Here is a 16503-nt window from a genome sequence, read left to right as displayed (position 1 = left end):
TGCTGACAACAATTATTCCAGATTCTCCTGTCACAATATCAGCACTAATACTCATCACATAGCATGTGCCCTAAACCTAAAATATTCCCTACACAAAACTTCACAAAGGTATGCCAATGATAACTACCAAGTCATACAATGTAGACCCTCACAACCCGATTTACATCATTAGCAATTTCTGTTATTAGCTCACAGTCCAAGGCACTTTCCTCTGTTTAATGCTGGAGACAGCACGCAAGGCTAGAAAGACTCAGACAGTAGTTTCAAACTTGTTGAGATTATTAAACTTTGAAACTACTATCGAAGGCCTGATACCCTCGGTTGATATATCCAGCACAAGGACACGAAACATTAGGATCAGAAACATGCTTTCGATTACAGCCTAATGCCCACTAACCACCAGAGATATAAAAATAATGGATTCACAAAGGAATAGGTACAAGCAGCTACACATATTGAGTGGAGCCATGTTCCATGTCTCAACAGACTGCCATGTATCCCTACATTAGACATTGTGATGTATTAAGGTGCACAAATGCAATCTCTTACAATACAACATTTGATACAATTTCAAACAGGTAAGAGAAAGTAGGAATAGCAATAAATCAGCTACCAGGTGGTTATAACTAAAATGCAGCTGCTCACGGAGGAGCAGTGTGGTCTGTAATTATCATATAGCAGTGAAACTTTGTGGGTACACTAATGTGTAAAAGTGGAACCGATTTACACAGGAAAAAAAGTAGTCCCAATTTTTACCACCAAGTGCAAATCTAATACCGTACACTTTTTGCACGATTCTACGATATCTCAATTGCCAATTACAGTGATTCATTGAGAGAGTATAACTGACAAAGGTCTGAGGGGAGGCCTGATGTCATAAAATGGTTTAAAGGAGATAATGAAATTCGAAAATACTGGTGAGCCTGCTGTGCTACTTGGAAGAGTAAGGTGTCCTATCCTGGTGAAAGTTATAACGAGATTGCCGTTGCCATAACTGACCGTGCGGCATGTGCCCCGGGCAAGCTAGTGCTCGAACAGTGAAAAGAGAATTGACTATCCCGTGGTCTACAGTACAGGAACTTTTTTGGTCTATATTACACCACTACCCGCACAAGATCCAGGCGGTGCTGCAACTGAAACCTCGTGATCCACAGAAACATTCTGAATTTGCTCTTTGGTTTTTGGCACAGATCGACACTGGTGACAATACCGAGCAATATTCTTATGACTGACGAGCCACATTTTACACTAAAAGTTGCACCGAATACACAGAACCATCAAATGTGCGGCACTGTTAAACTGCACGTTGTGCCCAAAGAGCCACTGTGCTCGCTATATGTTACTGTGTGGCGGGGATTCGCAAGCACCTTTATTTTCTGTCTGTTTCTCTTTGAAAAGAGTACATCCCGAGGGTCTGTCAGGTGTATCGCGACGTCTGCCCATTATTGAGACCATCTTGTACAGCATGCAATTTCTGCTTTGGAAAAATGTAACTGTGTGGAAACCACAGTTTCCACACAAGATGGTGTAGTCACTCGCCCAATGAAAGATCTGCTTAATGCAACCTTTAATGAACAAGTAATCTGCAGCTGATCGGAGTCCGTGTGAGTTTTCGCTCTGCAGATATCTAAAAGAATGAGTTTATCAGAGAGACATTCCGCCTCTACCTGACTTTAAGACCAGCACAAGTTGCTGAACTCTTACAAGCAAGTGTTAATCAAATGTTCTATGGGTGCAGCATCTGATCGACATCTCCACTGCTCATGTTGAACAACCTGTGTAAGCAGTGGTTAATAATAAAATAAATGTTATACTTTTCTCATTTGTTTGAGCTTCTCAGCCCATACCCTGTTCCTAATGCATTACAAATGAAAACATTTCTATAAGTTTTTCTTGCATTCAAAATTGGAACTAATCTTTTTCCGACGTTAATCATTCCGCAATAACGCATTACCATTTCTACCAAGTTTTGCTGCCATGTGGTAATTATAGACCACAGTGGACCTCTGCGAGTACCTGTACTTCAATCATAACCACCCTATACATTCTGAAATTATTTATTGGATGGAAATTCCTTGTTTTTATGAAGGAAACTTAAATGCGCTCCCCTTATTGAATGCATTTGGTGATTCAAGCCACTTGGGATGTGTTATTGTGGGACACCAAAAGAAATTTTATAATACTTTCACTGCATCAAATAACTTTTTTGGGGGCATAAAAATATCTACATATGAACGTGTGTAAACAGTGCACAACCGTGTGTGTATTAGTGCTGACAAAGATGCTCCTGAATGGCAAGAAGTAAACTATTTTTCTAAGTTTTGACAAAGCGAGAGCGATTATAGTGAAAATATCCTGAAAAGTTCTTACCTTTCATTCTGATAATAAACCAAAGGAGTATTTCTGTATTGTCTAAGAAGTAGAAAACAAAACTTCACGTTATAGCTCACATTTCCAGCAGTCCATTGCACTAGTAACATTGATTCATTTACTCATATCCTTCAACAAAATCCAAAGAATGCCTTGTAATACAGTGTTTTAGTCGGCATGTGCGAGTTCCATATTGACAGCAATTTTATTAGCAATTATGAGACACAAATTCGAAAGTAAAAAATGTAAACATCCTATTTTACTAATAAGTACTGTCTCTTCAGCATAAAGGACAGCACAAAAGTCGACAGCTCAATGTTTTCCACAGTCGAGTATTATTCTCTTTCCATGTTTACATGACTTAACTGTACACCATCCATTAGGTCAGCTGGAACTGTGTCCGATTCCTTGAGTAGGGCTTCGCATTTTTAAATCTAAGGTTCTACAGCTTTAACTTCAGTGATTGTTACACTAAACTGTCACCATAAGCAAAACAGGGGCTTCAAGAAAAATTTTATGTTATGCCATGTTTATATATCTGCCAAAGAAACCAGAAACATAGTAAACAAAATTCTGGCGGAATGTAAATAACTGGTAAGTAAAGAAGAACACCCACCAAATACCAGAACTGTTTAGTCACCAATAGGTACACATAAAGATACCTAGCTAGTTTTCAATCCCCCCCCCCTCTCTCTCTCACACACACACACACACACACACACACACACACACACACACACACACACACACACACACACACACACACACACAGTGCGATTGTACTGTAGCTCAACAACGGATGTAGCAAATTTCCGTCCTCTTGTGTGTGCGCGCCTGTCAATAACTCAACATTTCTTCTATTTGATGAGTACTCCCCTTTTCTCCTAGATGAAACCAGTGAACGCTTTTCAGAGTAGCCAACAAAGAATTGTACACAATTTTAACTGCCATATGGCAAAACATGTTTGTCTATCTTACGGATATTGATTGTGAAAAACTGGAAGAGTTACGAGAACCAGCCTTGTTTCGACAGCATTAAAACCAAAGCCAATCACAAGGTAACGAAGAATGCTGCATATGATCTGCTTTTAACAAAATGTATGGCAACTGATCCTGCTGCAGACCACAGTGTCATTAATAAAAATTCCTTTAGGGCTAATTACAGCAGTAGAGCAAAGAATTGGAAAGGGTTCATAAATCTGGCTATACTTCTTATTAAGTATACAAGTGAACACAGTATGATTAGAGATGTGTTAAGTATTCATAACTTCTTCATGTAGCAAGAAACAGAACTGTTCTAATTTTTCTGCATGCAGTTACAGCTTGTCTTATGACGATATCTGGCTTTCCAACTAAAGGATTCAGAAGTAACAAAGTTCAAACTAGTTTTATGTTCATTCTGAGATACATCCACCTTCCAGCTCACCAAGAAGATAAACACAGGAATATGTTTTGAATTTCACTGACCAATCTTTAAAAACTGAAAGTTACACACGCAAAAGGACCAAACATCTGAGTTTGGCACATTCAGAGCATCCACTTTGTGGAGGCCAAAGGGATTTGAGCAAGCTCTATCACAACTGATAAGTATGACAGTCCAGCTTCCAGTTCTGCATGCAACTACCATAAGCCTTACTAGTCTCTTTTTCATATCTTTCCTTCCTCCTGCAGAATTTCCTGGCTCTGGAAGGTAGCAACTGTATGCCCTTTCAAATATTTCCATCTGCTGTTACACAGTGAGTATACATTTCTCTTCACCCACACTACCTTTCGAACATGTAGGCCTAACTCTTGAAATCGTGGTCCAAAACACTCCTCTTAATGTGAAATGTGTAAAGCAACATGACTTCTCTTAAGTTTACTGCATCTTAAACCATGACCATTTCCTGTACTGTGATGGTAGATAGATACAACTGCTGTTGAGCCATCAGTTTGTATTTTGTAAAAAAACAACTGGAGTTTTACAGTGCTGCTAGTTTTCTGTGGCAACTGAAATAATTAATATTTAGATGAAAACTTACTTTATGACTACCACATGCTTTACTGACACTTGTGGTGTTAAGATACCACATAAACTGACTTCATTAACAACTTATAGATATTTTCTCACAAAGGTAAAACAAAAGTTCAGAAGGGAAAAGCCCTTACAGCTCAAGAGACTTCTGACAGACATGACTCTTATGCATTCTTTGCTGTTTTTTATGATTCGTAATTTGCATGCCACTAACATTTGTTGCAACTAACTTTCTATATCAGCAAAATACAAAAAAAAAAAAAAAAAAAAAAAAAAAAAAAAAAAAAAAAAAAAAAAATACAAAGAATAACTAGCCCTATACATTGCAGCATTATAAGAGCCTACATGGAAAGACTAAAGGTAAACTTACCAATCAATTAGTGCATAAAAATAATTTCCTGATACCTTTTCTTAGTTCTCTACAGAAATTTTACATCATCGAGACTTAATGCGTTTTCTATTGTCATCTGTAATTACATAATTTTCGTTTCAATGTAAGTGATAATCTAAAGTGGATTCTCTATTAATGTTTTACTCAAGCAATTTATTTGCAGATAAGGTGCCATGTTTAAACAGCACTGTATGATATCACAGCAAACTGATTGGGTCATTTACTCTGCTTCCCAGTGGCCAAAATTGAAAGAATTTCGTATATGGTTTGATCAGCTGTTTGCACATCTAATGTGGAAGTCTGTTAGCACATTTCCCAATATGTGACATCTGACCATGGTAATTATTAATGTAGGTTACTGCAGCTTGAAAATCATTATATGGCTTATGTGCTGTATGGGATTAACCACTGTTGAAAAATTTCCTTCAATAATACTGTGAACCATGGCATTAAGATGTTTTATTTATTATACACTCTCTCATTCCATGTGTCTAATACAATACAAGACTATAAGCAAATAATTCGCAGCAGAGTCCTGCTCCAACACTCACCCATGCCCTCTTGTTCTACTTACCATTGCATTCTACCTTCCTTTGGCGAAGTACCACTTTAATTAAAGGAAGGTTTCCACCAGACTGAATTCGGAAGGACAGATAACAATGGAAAGTGTATGGAATGGTATATAATAATAAAATTTATTTCTTGCTTATTTTATTACAAGTTGACAGTCATTCCAATGCCGTCAGGCTTGCATGGAGACTTTGGAAAAGTATGCAGAATGTTCGGGTGGTTCACAAAAGGTGAGGTACTGAAATTTAGCAATATGCACAGCATCTGCTGTTATTTTTCCTAAACAGGAGTTTAGAGGTTTCCAATTTTTTTTTCTCCGGACATGCTTGGAAGGTAAGGTGGAAAGGACTAAAACAATTCGGAAAGTATTTTAAAAAGCTAATTTTACAGTAGTGGAGGGCATGGGGTTTGGTTGGAAACAGGAATATAAAAGTTGTGCTGGCTGAAAGAAAACAGGGCATTTCTAAGAACTCTGTGAAAGTTGCGCAACAAAATTTGGCAAAGTAGACAAAAAGATCTAAATGGTGTAGCACGATGCAATTTACGATGGGATCCTTCTACTGTGTACTGGCACAAGAGAAGGTCAAGCATGGGAATCTAAATTTTTCGTGGAAGGTTAAGGACAAGGGAGTGCAAACTGCTGAAAGATGATTAGGTTATGTCACTAGAACAAGCTACTCTTTCACACATAAGTTTACTTTTTATGTTCTATCAGCTGCTACTTTTAAACAACGCATCACTAAGCCGGCACACGGTATTATTGTTTTGCGGTTTGCTTACCCGGCACATTCACAGTCACGGTCAAGAGCGACGAAGAGAGAGTAATATATAAGCAGTTATTTTGGTAGCTGTGTTTCATAGTTATGGAATAAAACTTAATTCACTGTTAACTATTGAAAACAAAAATAGCACTCCCACGTACAAAGATCATTTACGCTTGACTATCATGGCTACCGGTTTGTACTAGCTTGTTCATCGTGACGAAGAGAGCTTGGAATACAAGTCATATGCAATTAATGGATAAAGGAAAAGTTACAAACATACCTTTGTAAACTCAGGAAAATACTGGCAGGTCCAGGAATAACGAGGATTGTTTCTGGGAAACAGAAACAGGTCACAAATGGAGGAACACTGGAATGGCAGCCTGACAGCGTTGATCCAAGGGCAAAGTGAACGTCAGAGACATTGCTCTAGCTTGTCTACGAGCATGGGCAGATCATGAAATCCTACATGATTTCGCTTTAAACCGGCATATTGTCTTATTGCGGTTTAGTGAAACAAAAAAGTAACGCTCTTCATAAAATGTTATACAATAGGATTATCTATTGGTATTACAAACCAGGTTATCGAGAAATACAGGGGCCTATTTTTGAAGCTACACTCCATCTATAACTAAATACCAATATACCGCGGATTTGCATTTCGAAATGAATCCCTCATTATGCATTTACCTTTTCAAATATTTTTTAGATGTACAAAAAGTTGGATGTTGCACACACTAGCGTTTGACCAGGAGTGCAGAAAATGGCACAAGAGAACCAGTCATTTGTTTTCACAGATTCCATGGAATTACTGCAAATATCCAATTAATGTTTTCGCATTGTATAGGGATGCTCACAGGCGTTACTCCCTGAGTGTTTAATTGGGGGTCAATAATTAAATTATACTATTAAGACATGTAACAAAACAAAGCTGGAGCTGCTACTGTAGACCAAGATTTTAAGAACTGTGAGCAATATTTACGTCTGTAATCATTCATCCTTTTTATTATTAACTACTAAAAATGAGAGTATCTGTATTTACTTTTTCATGTTTTATACACACAACAAGTAGCAATTGATTAAATAGAATCTCCAGTTGCAAACATTAACAGAAACGAAGAAGTGAATTTATTACAAAAGATATAAAATCTGTTGTTATTCACGATTAAACAGGAAAGAGCACCGTCGACTGATTGATAGGAGGAACACGGGAATGGCAGCTTGACAGCGTGTGGCGCAACGAAAACACGCAGTAAAATTATGAACCGTGTACCTGTCTGAGGAAGCGTAGCGCGATTACGCAATGCACTGCGGGGGGTATTATTTCCTTGCAATCAGAAGGTTGTCGATGCGGAATATGTACACTCATCGCCAAATTACCTGTATTGTTCGTTGAATAAACAGGATCTGCAGTTTCGCAAATTCGGTTTTGTCGGAGTACTGATGGTATACCAAGCTCACCTGAAGCATTAGCTGCTACGGAGGCTCCTGCGATGTACAGCGAGGAAACGATCAATAATTTACTGAAAGATTTTAGTAGACTGAAAGGTAAGCGCGCAATTTTGCTTTCATCTTCTCACTACTCTGAAAAACAAGTCTGACACATCGCAAAACATACTCGCAGCAAAAGCTTTGTAATCGAGATAATGAGTTTGATGACTTGCGGACCTGTAACCAACTCTTCTTGAAGCCTTCCCGTTTTATATACTTACTACAGGCTACTCTCATAACTGGCTACCTCTCAGATGTGCAGAATGATACAGTGAGGTTTCTGATATAAAAACATCTCATTCATTCAAACCTGAGTGCTTGTCTTCAGTGAAGTGTAGGGCAAAGCAGCACAATTATGCAAAAACCAGGAAGATGCCAAACACCATCTTGATCAAAATATATCTGAAACAACAAGTGAATCTGCTGTGGCTAAATTATTGAAGGGGTAGTGACTAAAAACTACTCTGGATCTCAGTACAATGTAGAGTTCTGTGAAATCAGTGCCAGGTAACAAAGGGAATTGAATCACTGTCTGTGGACCTGAGTAATGATCAGCTGCCACTTTATGATAGGTGCAGACAATAAACTGATCAAGAATGCACTATTTAACAGCAAGAGTAAAGACCTGTGTGGTGCAGCAACTCCACAAAGAAACCAGTGACATCAGCCTTGGAATAATAAAACTTTAGGGCAAGCCAACTAGGAGTGCAATAGGGTGCTGATTTTGGAGAGACCTCACAGTGGCTCTGTGCCAGTTGCTGCTATTGGGAGGTGAGGATGTGTGAGGAATGGTCTGAACTCTGTTGGCGGAGAGAATCATGTACCTGTATAAATAATGCTGGCCTCCGTCTGAAGCTTTGTTGTGAACCTCAGGGTGTTTTACAAGTCATGGTCCTAATGAAGGTGGTATACATTTGCATGCCACTGACCTTTGTATTGGCTTATCTAGCCTGATATAGGAGGGTCTACCGTTTAACTTCAACAGCAAATTTTTCCATATAGGGTTGTTCTGTGACTAATACCGACATTCTCAGAAAATGTTGGAATTTGGTGTACCTAGTGTTCCTGCATAGTTGTGAATGAAAACCATAGAATTTTTTTCATCAATTCATCAGATATTTATTAAGCACTGACTTTTCAAAGTTATGTTAAAAATTGCTGCACCCTGGACTGGCAAACTGCCATTTTCTCTGGAACCAGATCAGATACAGACCTAGGAAAGTGTCATTTTAAAGCACTTCAGATGGGCTTTCATTTGATATGCAACATGATGGTGTTTAAAATTTAATATCTTTCTAAATTTATAAAGAGTTATATTTTTAAATTTTTTAAAAAATTACAAAGTTTATATGCACTTCCATTTTGGGATCATCATGGAATCACATGTTGCAAAACTTTAAAGTTCCAAGAGGTGTGTCAAAAATGACTTTTGGGAAGCTTCTATATTAAGAAATCAACAAATAATTGTTTAAAAATGTATTTTCTTACCTACATGACGTTCATGCATAACTGTGCATATCACCTTTTCTAATACTGGACTTAACTGTAAAGGTGATGTTGATTTTGACCATATGATTTTCAGGCAAGATGTATATTTAGTCTGTTGGAGTCACAGGTTTCACATTACATAGAACATCTGCTACAAGAATCCATGTAACATCTGGCTTCTCCAGGTATGCAAAAGGAGGAGATGGATCACACGGATGAAGAAATGTCACTTTCAGATCCTCTTCATCTTTGCTCAAAATATACGCAAGCCACTGCATCTGCATCTCCAACTACCACTTGTTGTTATACACTGTAGCTAGTGTGTCTTGAGATTTGGTGGCCAACTGTTCAAGTGAAGTTGGAGCATACAAGAATATTATGACAAATATTTTTGTTGTATTTGAGTCCCTTTAATTGTTAATGCTTTGCTGGAGTGACTGTTTAGAAGTGTGCCTGTCTCTATGTAGTTGTCTGGAGTTACGAACGTAAAATGTACTCTAGAGGTGTTTTCCACTGCACAGGTGAAACGCCACCAATGTGTAAGAATTTGATTTTCAAATGGATGTTGCAAACTTTCTCGGGCTGGCAACTTCTTGACTGTGCCACCAACTCCTTCGCAAGGCCCTTTTCCATGAGCTGTTGAAGAAAAATGCCATTCAGCTTCTATGCCAAAATCATCTTGACGAAAACATAAATTTAAACAATTGTTCTTATTTTTGAACAATTAAAAACGTAGCATGTTTTTTTAGGTTCAAATTACTTTCTCAAGACGTCCATGAGCTTTTTCTGGACGCAGTAGACAGTCACAGTGTTATGTTCAAGACAGTCAGAAATAACAACATAACTGAGATGTTTTGTCTCTGTTTCTCCTTTGTAGTACACAACAGATGGGTGGACAGTAACTTGCTTACTGCTCCAATGATAGCTCTGGATTTCAGCTTATCAAAAATTAGTTCTTCTCCGAAAAATCACAGTACACAACAAACTGTGAATCTTGAGGCTTCCTCTAAAGTGTTCATAAATGAACTTTGTTGTTTTGCAGTAGGACAAACAGAGACAGATCCTTGCAAAATAAAGTGATGAGCTCTGTTGTTAATTTTTGTAATGTTTCTAATTTACATCTGTAGACAGAAAGGCTGACAGCAAGGGGAAACTACAGCCGTAAATTTTCCCGAGGGCATGCAGCTTTACTGTATGATTAAATGATGATGGCGTCCTCTTCGGATCTCCGGGCGGGGACTACTCAAGAGGATGTCGTTATCGGGAGAAAGAAAACTGGCGTTCTACAGGTCGGAGCGTGGAATGTCAGATCCCTTAATTGGGCAGGTAGGTTAGAAAATTTAAAAAGGGAAATGGATAGGTTAAAGTTAGATACAATGGGAATTAGTGAAGTTCGGTGGCAGGAGGAACAAGACTTTTGGTCAGGTGAATACAGGGTTATAAATACAAAATCAAATAGGGGTAATGCAGGAGTAGGTTTAATAATGAATAGGAAAATAAGAGTGCGGGTAAGCTACTACAAGCAGCATAGTGAACACAATATTGTGGCCAAGATAGACACGAAGCCCAAACCTACTACAGTAGTACAAGTTTATATGCCAACTATCTCTGCAGATGATGAAGAAATTGATGAAATGTATGATGAAATAAAAGAAATTATTCAGGTAGTGAAGGGAGACTAAAATCTAATAGTCACGGGTGACTGGAATTCGACAGTAGGAAAAGGAAGAGACGGAAACGTAGTAGGTGAATATGGATTGGGGCTAAGAAATGAAAGAGGAAGCCGCCTGGTAGAATTTTGCACAGAGCATAACTTAACCATAGCTAACACTTGGTTCAAGAATCATGAAAGAAGGTTGTATACATGGAAGAACCTTGGAGATACTAAAAGGTTTCAGATAGATTATATAATGGTAAGACAGAGATTTAGGAACCAGATTTTAAATTGTAAGACATTTCCAGGGGCAGATGTGGACTCTGACCACGATCTATTGGTTATGAACTGTAGATTAAAACTGAAGAAACTGCAAAAAGGTGGGACTTTAAGGAGATGGGACCTGGATAGACTGAAAGAACCAGAGGTTGTACAGCATTTCAGGGAGAGCATAGGGAACAATTGACAGGAATGGGGGAAAGAAATACAGTAGAAGAAGAATGAGTAGCTTTGATGAATGGAATAGCGAAAGCAGCAGAGGATCAAGTAGGTAAAAAGAGGAGGGCTAGTAGAAATCCTTGGGTAACAGAAGAGATACTGAATTTAATTGATGAAAGGACAAAATACAAAAATGCCGTAAGTGAAGCAGGCAAAAAGGAATACAAACGTCTCAAAAATGAGATTGACAGGAAGTGCAAAATGGCTATGCAGGGATGGCTAGAGGACAAATGTAAGGATGTAGAGGCTTATCTCACGAGGGGTAAGATAGACACTGCCTACAGGAAAATTAAAGAGACCTTTGGAGAAAGGAGAACCATTTCTATGAATATCAAGAGCTCAGATGGAAACCCAGTTCTTAGCAAAGAAGGGAAAGCAGAAAGGTGGAAGGAGTATATAGAGGGTCTATACAGGGGCGATGTTCTTGAGGACAATATTATGGAAATGGAAGAGGAGGTAGATGAAGATGAAATGGGAGATATGATACTGCGTGAAGAGTTTGACAGAGCACTGAAAGACCTGAGTCGAAACAAGGCCCCCGGAGTAGACAATATTCCATTGGAACTACTGACAGCCTTGGGAGAGCCAGTCCTGACAAAACTCTACCATCTGGTGAGGAAGATGTATGAGACAGGCAAAATACCCTCAGACTTCAAGAATAATATAATAATTCCAATCCCAAAGAAAGCAGGTGTTGTCAGATGTGAAAATTACCGAACTATCAGTTTAATAAGTCACAGCTGCAAAATACTAACGCGAATTCTTTACAGACGAATTGAAAAACTGGTAGAAGCCGACCTCGGGAAAGATCTGTTTGGATTCCGTAGAAATGTTGTAGCACGTGAGGCAATACTGACCCTATGACTTATCTTAGAAGAAACATGAAGGAAAGGCAAACCTACGATTCTAGCATTTGTAGACTTAGAGAAAGCTTTTGACAATGTTGACTGGAATACTCTCTTTCAAATGCTGAAGGTGGCAGGGGTAAAATACAGGGAGCGAAAGGCTATTTACAATTTGTACAGAAACCAGATGGTAATTATAAGAGTCGAGGGACATGAAAGGGAAGCAGTGGTTGGGAAGGGAGTGAGACAAGGTTGTAGCCTCTCCCCGATGCTATTCAATCTGTATATTGAGCAAGCAGTATAGGAAACAAAAGAAAAGTTTGGAGTAGGTATTAAAATCCATGGAAAAGAAATAAAAACTTTGAGGTTCACCGATGACATTGTAAGTCTGTCAGAGACAGCAACGGACTTGGAAGAGCAGTTGAATGGAATGGACAGTGTCTTGAAAGGAGGGTATAAGATGAACATCAACAAAAGTTAAACGAGGATAATGGAATGTAGTCGAATTAAGTCGGGTGATGCTGAGGGAATTAGATTAGGAAATGAGACACTTAATGTAGTAAAGTTGTTTTGCTATTTGAGGAGCAAGATAACTGATGATGGTCGAAGTAGAGAGGATATAAAATGTAGACTGGCAATGGCAAGGAAAGCGTTTCTGAAGAAGAGAATTTGTTAACATCGAGTATTGATTTGAGTGTGAGGAAGTCGTTCCTGAAAGTATTTGTATGGAGTGTAGCCATGTATGGAAGTGAAACGTGGACGATAAATACTTTAGACAAGAAGAGAATAGAAGCTTTCGAAATGTGGTGCTACAGAAGAATGCTGAAGATTAGATGGGTGGATCACATAGCTAATGATGAAGTATTGGAGAGAATTGGGGAGAAGAGGAGTCTGTGGCACAACTTGACTAGAAGAAGGGTTCGGTTCATAGAACATGTTCTGAGGCATCAAGGGATCACAAATTTAGTATTGGAGGGCAGCGTGGAGGGTAAAAATCATAGAGGGAGACCAAGAGATGTATACACTAAGCAGATTCAGAAGGATGTAGGCTGCAGTAGGTACTGGAAGATGAAGAAGCTTGCACAGGATAGAGTAGCATGGAGAGCTGCATCAAACCGGTCTCAGGACTGAAGACCACAACAACAACAGACAGAAATCCAAATTTCCTCATTTCCAGCCACGTGGGATTAGCCGAGCGGTCTACGGCGCTGCAGTCATGGACTGTGCGGCTGCTCCTGTGGGAGGTTCGAGTCCTGCTTCGGGCATGGGTGTGTGTGTGTTTGTCCGTAGGATATTTTAGGTTAAGTAGTGTGTAAGCTTAGGGTCTGATGACCTTAGCAGTTAAGTCCCATAAGATTTCACACACATTTGAACATTTTTTTTCCCCCTAATTTCCAGGACATGAATTACAACAGTGATTGCGGACTACAAAGAACCTTTGGAAGGCAGTTTTAATACGTTTGTATTTATTCACTTATTACAGAGTTCAACCTTGCATTTTCAATAATACGTTTGAAATATTGGCAAATAGCACATACAATCTCCATGTGTGTGCCACCAAAATCTGCTAGAATACAGTGTTTGGGCCTCAGTTCTGCAAATTTGGAAAAAAACTAATAGGCATATTAGAAAAATTTCTTTTAATCAATGTGTGTGCCTTCTTTAAATTACAAAGAACCCATCTCATTCAAACCTTAATTTTCTGATCATTCCTGTACTTCATTGATACACGATCCTTTGTTCTAAGCATTGCCCTTCTTACATCATCACCCTCATAAAATGACCAAATGGTGTGAGCAGTTTCTACTGACAGAAATTTCCCTGGTTCTTTATCAGACATTTCAAGATGCCTCTGTTCTGTAATAGCTATTTTGCTTGTCGGACCATGTAGTTCACGGCATTGAACTCCTGCATTACCTTTGTTACACTCCAGCTCTGGAAGGCGTGTTGAAATTATGGTTTTCTTTTTTCTGCTGCTTGCATTTGTGAAATTGGGCTTCAGATTGAAACTTCCTGGCAGATTAAAACTGTGTGCCCGACCGAGACTCGAACTCGGGACCTTTGCCTTTCGCGGGCAAGTGCTCTACCAGCTGAGCTACCGAAGCACGACTCACGCCTGGTACTCACAGCTTTACTTCTGCTAGTACCTCGTCTCCTACCTTCCAAACTTTACAGAAGCTCTCCTGCGAACCTTGCAGAACTAGCACTCCTGAAAGAAAGGATACTGCGGAGACATGGCTTAGCCACAGCCTGAGGGATGTTTCCAGGATGAGATTTTCACTCTGCAGCGGAGTGTGCGCTGATATGAAACTTCCTGGCAGATTAAAACTGTGTGCCCGACCGAGACTCGAACTCGGGACCTTTGCCTTTCTCGGGCAAGTGCTCTACCAACTGAGCTACCGAAGCATGACTCACGCCCGGTACTCACAGCTTTACCTCTGCCAGTACCTCGTCTCCTACCTTCCAAACTTTACAGAAGCTCTCCTGCGAACCTAGCAGAACTAGCACTCCTGAAAGAAAGGCAAAGGTCCGGAGTTCGAGTCTCGGTCGGGCACACAGTTTTAATCTGCCAGGAAGTTTCATATCAGCGCACACTCTGCTGCAGAGTGAGAATCTCATTCTGGGACTTCAGATTGTTTAAAACACGCCATTGTCGTTTCCGGAAGACCCTGTATTGACAAACATATTTCTTTTCGTCAGTTATTTTTCTCTTTATCCTGCAGAATGTCTTTAAGGTACTACAAATGTTGTGGAAAGTACTTGTAGAATCTCCTTCCCTCCTCCCAATGGACAGACACACACACACACACACACACACACACACACACACACACACACACACACACACACACACCCCTACGCCACTACATGGTCCCAGCGAGACTGACAGTGTCAGTGTTCTTTTGTTGCAGATGGGCTGGTTGTCAAGGAGGGGGCAGGATTTGTGGAGGGAGGAGGGAGGCAGGAGGTGGCTAGCGGCTCAGATGGAGGTGGCTAGCAGCTCAGATGGAGGTGGCTGGTTTGCTGGCCACAAATGCAATGCGGGAGAGAAAGCAGCATGTATATGGGCTGGCATGATTGTAAAAGCTGGTGGCAGCAGCAAATGCTGCAGACAATGTGGGGTCGTGAATTTGGAGGGGATGACAGGACGGAGGAGGGGGAAGCTGTTAGGTGGAGGGTGCAAGAACAGTTGGTTAACCTTGATTGAGGCCAGGATGATCACGGGAGCAGAGGATGTGTTGTGAGGGTAACTCTCATCTGCGTAGCTCAGAGAAGTTGGTGGTGGAGGAGTAGACCCTGATTATTTGGGTAGTGAAGCAGCCATTGAAACTAAGCATGTTGTGCTCAGCTGCATGTCATGCCACTCTGGGATCAACTTTTTTCTTGACATCAGTTTGGCAGTGGCCTTCATCCTGGTGGACAGCTGGTTGGTAGTCATGCAAACATAAAAAGCTGTGCAATGATTGCAGCAGGATTGTTATATGAAATGGCTACTTTCACAGGATAAGATAAGCATGTGACAGAACTGGAATAGAAAGTGCTCGGTAGTTGGATTGAACAGGTCTTCCATCTTGGGCTCGCCACAGGGATACAATCCCTGTGGCAAGTGGTTTGGGAGAGGGAGTGGCGTAGGGATTGACTAGGATGTTGTGTAGGTTGGGTAGGTGACACACCACCACTCTAGGAGTGGCGGGAAGGATCCTGGGTAGGATGTCCCTCATTTTGGGCCAGGAAGGGAGATAGTCTAAGCCCAGGCGAAGGATATGGTTCAGTTGTTGCAGTCCAGAGTGGTACTGAGTGATGAGGGAGTGCTCTCTTTTAGCTGATTCTTGGGTGATCGGAATATTGTGGGTGTGGGATGATATGGCATGGGAAATCTGTTTGTGAACTAGGTCTTTTTTTTTTGTGTGTGTGTGTGGGGGGGGGGGGGGGGGGGGGGTGAGGAGGTTGGGGAATTGCCTGCCTGTGAAAGCCGTTGTGAGGCCTTTAGCATACAGGGCAGGATGTTTTTGCCACTGCAGATACATCGCCTACAGGTGGTTAGGTTCTGTGGAAGTATACTGAAAGCAGCCATGTCGTAGACTATCTCTGTTGCAAACACTAAATAGCTTTTTAGTTGGCATGATTACCAACCAGCTGTCCATCAGGACAAATGGCCACTGCCAAACTGTTGTCAAGAACGAAGTTGAACATCCTGTGACCCAACATGTAGCTGAGCACAACATGCTCTTTTTCGATGGCTGCTTCACAACCTGAGCCATCTGTATCCTTTCCTCCTCCACCAGCTTTGTTGAACTATGCAGATGGGAGTTAGGTTTACAACACTCCTTCTCTCCTGTAATCATTCTGGCCTCAATTTCGGTTAACGTACTGTCCCTGCACCCTCCACCCGACAGTTTCACCTTCAGCCGTCATGTCAT

General features: G+C 40.4%; 2 protein-coding genes and 1 non-coding gene across 9 annotated transcripts in view; 1 reads left to right on the top strand and 2 right to left on the bottom strand.

Moving 5' to 3' along the window:
• LOC124719063 (poly(rC)-binding protein 3) overlaps positions 1 to 6519 on the bottom strand; it is a 507840-nt gene extending 501321 nt beyond the window's left edge. For all 7 annotated transcript variants that reach the window (XM_047244744.1, XM_047244735.1, XM_047244741.1 and 4 more), the window contains exon 1: positions 6390 to 6519. The gene's annotated coding sequence lies outside the window, so the exon portion shown is untranslated. The remainder of the gene's footprint in view (positions 1 to 6389) is intronic.
• Positions 6520 to 6908: 389 nt separating this feature from the next.
• Positions 6909 to 16503, top strand: part of LOC124718852 (molybdenum cofactor sulfurase 3) — a 162483-nt gene continuing 152888 nt past the window's right edge. The window contains exons 1-2 of the mRNA XM_047244477.1: positions 6909 to 7073; positions 7280 to 7654. Coding sequence (XP_047100433.1) covers positions 7600 to 7654 — 55 coding nt within the window. The 5' untranslated portion in view covers positions 6909 to 7073; positions 7280 to 7599. The remainder of the gene's footprint in view (positions 7074 to 7279; positions 7655 to 16503) is intronic.
• Trnas-aga lies at positions 14415 to 14489 on the bottom strand. Its single transcript has one exon. It is a non-coding gene; the product is annotated as a tRNA-Ser (tRNA).

This window comes from Schistocerca piceifrons, chromosome 10 (genome assembly GCF_021461385.2).
Source record: "Schistocerca piceifrons isolate TAMUIC-IGC-003096 chromosome 10, iqSchPice1.1, whole genome shotgun sequence".
In the NCBI taxonomy this organism is placed as follows: Eukaryota; Metazoa; Arthropoda; class Insecta; order Orthoptera; family Acrididae; genus Schistocerca; species Schistocerca piceifrons.
The sequence above is the reverse complement of the archived record's forward strand: the minus strand, read 5'-3'. Positions and strand labels throughout refer to the sequence as shown.